Here is a 6,297-nt window from a genome sequence, read left to right as displayed (position 1 = left end):
TAGCCTAAGGGGCAAGCTGGGGTCCATAAGCCTGGGGTTCTGGTGCGGTTGATCCCACGCAAAAGAAACCCAGCTAGACTAATGTACGCCAAGGCTGAAAGAAGTCTCAGCCTCAGCAAGGGCCTACGCCAAAATCCAGTCCTGCCTCCTAGGGATACCCTCCCTATGAATTGTAACATCAAGGTATGGCAGGAGAAATAATATAATTCTGCTACAAAAAGCTGATTTTAAGCTGATTTTTTTTCTCATTTACATTGGTTTCTTCTGGCACTTTGACAGAATAAGCCATTATTAGCTATACAAATTTGCTTGGCTAACTTAAGCCTTGTTCTTCTTTTTTCTAAGCCCCTCTTCTAATGTTCTAAAGTCCCCTTTTGCCAAACTTAACTTTGTGCCTTTGTAAAGTGCTTTGGAGTCAGTAGTATATTTATAGCAGCATATGTCTGCATAATACAATATAGATGAATAATGCATGATAGGTTTGGGCCCTCAGGGAGTTTATAGTCCAGAGGCCTGACATTGAGACTGTAAACTCCCTGAGGCAGGGACTTGCTTTGCATTATACATCAATGTTATGTCATTCAAACCTAAGGTTCTACACAAACAACATATAATTCCTGTATGGCTACTAATTACAATGTGGTTTATGGGGTGTAAGAGACAGGTAATGAGAAAATATCAAAGAAACACATGCATTTGACTTTGCATTTGTGTCAATAAACACAATGATTTAACAGCAAATTTTCAAAGGGGTTCCCACTCCAGCCTCCAAAATTAGACACCTTTTTGTTTAAAGTAAGCTTACAGAAAGATTAGGTTTTCAGACTCTTGAGACATTCAAATTATTTATACAATTATCTGCACCTAAATATTTTTGTTGTGGGCCACAAAATCCCATATATAAAGAATAAGTCCTCAAATTGAACCTACCTTTCAAAATATGGCTTTTAAGCTAGATTGTTGTTTTCTACCTGCCTGTTTTTGCCAGTATATTCTAAAGTGCCCATCAGTATGATACCCCTATGAATTTCTGTGCCCAGTTACATGGAGGCAATTGTATGGAAACAAATGAGCCAAAGAAACAAATTGCCTATTCTGGGAAAAGGGTAGTTACAATTCTAGGTTTTAATAAGAGACCATATTTTTTGCACCAGCTACTGCTTCCATTGGGCACTTCCCCACAGGCAGTGGGGTGTGCTTGCAGTGGCACAAATAGCAGTGGCACAAATTATGTGCTGCTGTGTGCCCCACTGCATGCCGTTCCATGTGCACTTTGGCATGCAGCAAATTGTCCTGCCAGCACCTGGGGTGGCCCCAGCAGTATTTCCTGATGCCCGGGTGCAGCAGGGGCACAGATCCGGCAGCACAGAGCCTGGCTAGAAGCTAGAGCATTGCTCTGGACTGCCAGTCCTCCACTTGTTCCAGCGCACACTACAAATGCATGTGCTGTGCTGCTTTTTTCCCTTGAGTTGTTGTTTTGTTGGGGTTTGTTGTTGGTGTTTTTTTGCTGCCAAGATTTTCCAGTGGCAAATTTTGCCTCTGTGCTGAAAATCTGCGGTGGGGTGCATGTTTTCATGTTCCAGGCATGTGGTCTATGGCACTGCAAAGAGGTTTGTGGCACCACACACTGCACATATCTACATGTCTGAATGCACCCAATGACTGCATCCAGACCAGTGCAGACGTTTGCCTCCCTGGGGACAACTAGTAGCAGCACACCTTGTATTGCTGCTACTTGTCCCTGGGGAACAATGTGCCCTCTGCCATGCACCCTCTGGAGTGCAGCAGGTTACCCTGGGTAAGGTAGGGGAAGTTGCGGCCAGCAACTGTGGCCCTTACCTAGGGTCCTGGGGGCCAGGGAACCTGTAGCTGCATTGCTCCTGCTGCTGAGAGCCTGGTTCCAGCAGGCCAGGCTCCAATTTTTTGGTGCACACTGCCTCCATGTGCAACACCCCACTTCTTTCTGCGTCGGTTTTTTTGACCCTGGGATCTCCTGGAGTAAAAAAAAACAACCCTGCACTGCAAGGTGCGGGGGTTGGGGGAAGGGCTTCTGCAGCACTACATACTATATGGCCATGCTCATCTGGACATGGCTATTGAGTCTACTTGCTACTGTCTCCAAAAGGGAAACTAAGTCCATTATTTGCTAATTGGAATTCGCAAGAGCTTCACTCTGAGCCTTAAACAGATTAATTGTACAAACACTTACCGTGTCCCATCTTTATCTGCCACAAATGTTGGAGTTGCTATTAGAGGGCTTCTTAAGTCTTTCCTGATGTAGATTTTTTCAGTTGAGGCTGCACAGTTGGTTGGTTTCTCCCGTTGCACATCAAAAGGTTTTCTTTCACTCTGAACCGCTACAATAGAATAGAAACAGATATGAAAGGAAATAATTCATCTATCTTTTTTAAAATGTGTTAACACCTAACATGGGATTTCAGCATGTATTGGCTCAGTTCAAGTCAACGCAATACCGGAAATTCTCAAAGATGGCTAAAGGGACCTAGGTCCTGTTCTTGCAATACATCTCAGCATGATGGCACTTACGTGGCACTCAAAAGATGGTGGCACTTAAGTGGCCTACTGAGCCAGAATCATAGTTTTCTACCACATTGTATTTAACTATGTGAAGCATTCTGGAAGATGAATTCTCATACTATATTTTTCAGGAAATCATATATAGATTCAGAGCAAATAGTATTTCTCAAACATTTTATTAAAAACTACCTAATAAAATGAAATGAAAACTGAAAACAGACCAGTTCAGCTGAGAAATTTTGCACTGCCACCTGGAAGATGACAATATGCTTCTAAGTCACAGTGGATTTGTAAATGATTTATAAATAATGTATTATTTTCACCCAATTAAGGAACAGGGCTAGTGGGCTCCTAAATACATATCTCCAGGATTAAAAAAGGCCTCTAGTTCTCAAGTAGAGGAAAACACACTTTTTCTTTAAAATGACATGGATGATCAGAAACATTTATATAGCAATTTTAAAGAAGGTGTAGTGTATGCTTTCAATATTGGAATACCACCACTGAATGGACTAGCAACCAGGAACTCCTACCTCTAATTTTCTGTATGGCTTTGGGCAAGCCATTTAATATTAGGATGCTTCAGTTTCTTGCATACAATTTGGTGAAAATAATCAGGCTGACAAGAGTTTTAAGAATTAGCTAATGTCTGTAAAGCACTTTAAAAATGTGAAGTGCTAAACTAGCGGGGATAATAAAAGCTCTGGCCTGAAAATGCCTCTTCATTTGCATGCAAGGGAACATTTCTAATGTATTAGAATTAGGTTTTTTCATGGAAATGGTTAGCGTAGGAGCTGAAAATGTTTACAGCAATCTCTGCATTCGTTACCTGGAGTACGTGACATCACACTGGGTACTGAATACTCACATTCCATTTTCATGCCCATTTCTAAGCATTTCTTAAGCCTACAAAACTGGCAACGATTCCGATGGTGTTTATTGATGATACAATCCTGGTTGCTACGACAACTGTAGGTCAAGTTCTTCCTGACACTCCTTTTAAAGAAACCTTTGCATCCCTCACAACTGACAGCACCATAGTGACGACCTAACGGAAAACAGAATGAACGTACAAGTCTTTTATCCCAAGAAAATGATTTATATTTTTAATGTCAACATCTTATTCTATGCAGGTGAAGTATTTTGGCAAATTGCATGGTAGATTTCTTCAGTGACAACAGTACTCCAGTCTAATGTCACAGAGATTATTTTTGCAAAAGCCTCTTCAGGTTTAGTGTTTGCTTTAAAGGGTTTCCATAATGGCAGTCCCCAACCTAGTCAAGGATTCATGTACTAAATTGCATGCAATACAATGTAGGACCTCTGACTCACAGTGCACACGATGAAGAGTGCTCACCAAATGAGCTATTCAAAAATTTATTTTCTCCTCATCATTCAGTATGTACATAATTTACTATCATCCATACCTTGAGTAAAGAATTACTGATGTTCTAATAGGTTAGTTGCTTAGCATTTTATTATTTTATGTATTTAGATTTATATGCCAACAAAGGCTCAGGCTTACATTAAGGCAGAATAATATATAAAAGCAAATGGGAAGTAGCACCCCTCAAGTGCTTTCACAAAAATGCCATATGCCAATGGCAATTCATTACTGCTTAGCTACCCCACAAACTTTAATTAATTTGCCTTTACATCACTCCCATGAGGTGATGCTGTATTACTGTTCCCATTTTACAAATTAGGGGACTGAGACACATTTATGTCAGAAGGCTAAACTAATTTTACATGACAGAAGTGTACACTAATTTTAGATGACAGAAATGTACACTAATTTTAGATGACCAGCCTGAAATGTTTGAGGCGGTCCCCCAGCCTTGGAAATTTCAGGTCAGATGGTTACAATATGAAAAAGTTATATGTGACTGAAAATAAGGGCTTATAATGGAAATGTCAGAGAAGTTTAAATATAGATTTGTTCCTTGCATGCCTAAAATAATCCTTCTTGCTTTAGGGCACAAACCAGCCTTTAACTGATAAAGTTAAATATTCAACCCCATGGCCTATTTATTCTATTATGAAAGTTCTTGGACCTTTCTGTGAAGCAAATGGGCACTCTGAAAGACTGAAAAACTGAACTAGACAGACTAGTGATCTGCTATGTCAGTTCCTAAGCTTTAGTGTTATTAGGGGTTGAGTAGGCTCCCCAGAATAAATCTATGAACTCAAACTAGCCATGAAAATGAAAGCAAACTTGTATCCCTCACAGTGTACTCCTGTTAACAGGTAGGAAGTAAAAGTTATGTTGCCAATATCAGCAAGCAGACTACTACTGGACCAAGCAGAGTTTAACTAAGAGGATGCTGAATACAGCTTGTTCCAGTTGTGGTCAGTATGTCATGTCATTTGATCGTTCAGAGCAATAATCAAACACAGTGAAATTCTGTAAAGTATACAAGCAACTTTTGGCAATTGCCAATACACTTCATCTTTGCCCCGGTTTCTCAACACATTTCATGTCACAAAAGTATATTTGCTTACCTGATGCTTTATCTCCACAGACCACACAATATTCTACTACCTGGGGCCGCTGAACATCAGTTTTACCCAACAAACGTTCCACTGAAGCAGAGTCTGTCACTATCTAAAACAAAATGCCAAAACAAAAAGTAGGTGAGTGCTAATGATACCAAGTTGGGCAGTATTGTCTATAAAGGGGGACTGTATAACACAGCTATAACACAAAGGAAGAACTGGATGTCCTTACAGGTGAGAGTAATGGGAATACAATAAAAGAAAACAGTCTAAAAGTGCAAGGCCATTGATTTAGAAGCTATTAAGAGTTTCTGATATAAACTGGGAAACTATTAGTTGGGCACTGGAATGACCTGAATTCTTAAGATGACTATGAATAATTCGTGTTAACAGGTATGAAAAAGGCAAAGGCAATCCTGAGATGTATCAGGTGTAGAGGTGCACTGATACATTGGTCTATATTGTATCGGTACCAATAAAAGGAAAATTGACATTATTGGCAATCAGCTTTTTTTGGCTGATGTGGCCGATAATGTTGCCGATAAGTGCCGCGTGCATGCGCGCAGCTGCAGCAATCATGCAGCCAGCTTGGCAGCTTGGAGAGCAGCATCCAGCTGGTAAGTCTGTTGGGGTTATGGGGCAGAGGGGAGGGAAGAGGAGTGTGGGGGGTGCAGATTGAGGCCCCCATAGTGAGGGAGGGAGTCGGGCTGGGGCTGAGACAGGCACTGCCCAGCTGGCATGGAGTGTGGGGCACAGCCACAAGTGGCTCATCTGGGGGGATGTGGGAAGGAGGGAAGCAGCTCCCACTGCTGCGTGCGCCCCTGGGGAAGGCATAGGGGGTGTGTACCCCCTGGATCTGTGCACAGGGCAAGGGCAGCCTGGAGCCAGGGTGGTGCTGGGCTTTTCCTAGCAGGGGGGAGGGGGAGGGTTGGGCTGTGTTCAGGGTGAGCGGCAGCAGCACTGGGACTGGGGCTACAGGGTGGGATCCCATAGCTGCCCCCGCAACGCTGCTGCCACCTGCCCTGAGTACAGCCCCACCCCTGCCAGGAAGAGTCTGGTGTCGCCCCTGGCCCCAGCCCACAGTGGCAGCATATCCTCACCCTGCACACAGATCCGGGGGGCACATGCCCCCTATGCCTGCAGCAGGGGTGTGCGCAGCAGCAGGAGCCGCTCCCCCATCCTCCCCGCACCTCAAGATGAGCTGCTTGCAACTCCATCCTGTGCCCCGCCCTGCCCCAGGTGGGCAGCACCTGCCCCAGCCCC

At 43.1% G+C, this 6,297-nt stretch overlaps 1 protein-coding gene across 5 annotated transcripts in view; it reads right to left on the bottom strand.

Moving 5' to 3' along the window:
- Positions 1 to 6,297, bottom strand: part of NR2C2 (nuclear receptor subfamily 2 group C member 2) — a 98,096-nt gene that overhangs the window by 37,967 nt on the left and 53,832 nt on the right. For all 5 annotated transcript variants that reach the window (XR_002095260.1, XR_002095261.1, XM_019504644.1 and 2 more), the window contains exons 4-6: positions 5,041 to 5,143; positions 3,407 to 3,586; positions 2,210 to 2,357 (exon numbers count right to left, since the gene is read on the bottom strand). Coding sequence is in view for 3 of the 5 variants with exons in the window: in XM_019504644.1 (XP_019360189.1) it covers positions 2,210 to 2,357; positions 3,407 to 3,586; positions 5,041 to 5,143 (431 nt within the window). In the remaining 2 variants the exon portion in view is untranslated. The remainder of the gene's footprint in view (positions 1 to 2,209; positions 2,358 to 3,406; positions 3,587 to 5,040; positions 5,144 to 6,297) is intronic.

The sequence above is a fragment of the Gavialis gangeticus genome, unplaced genomic scaffold (assembly GCF_001723915.1).
Source record: "Gavialis gangeticus isolate Ggan-Ray unplaced genomic scaffold, GavGan_comp1, whole genome shotgun sequence".
Classification (NCBI taxonomy): domain Eukaryota; kingdom Metazoa; phylum Chordata; order Crocodylia; family Gavialidae; genus Gavialis; species Gavialis gangeticus.
Note: the sequence above shows the minus strand (reverse complement) of the source record. Positions and strands in the feature narration are given on the sequence as shown.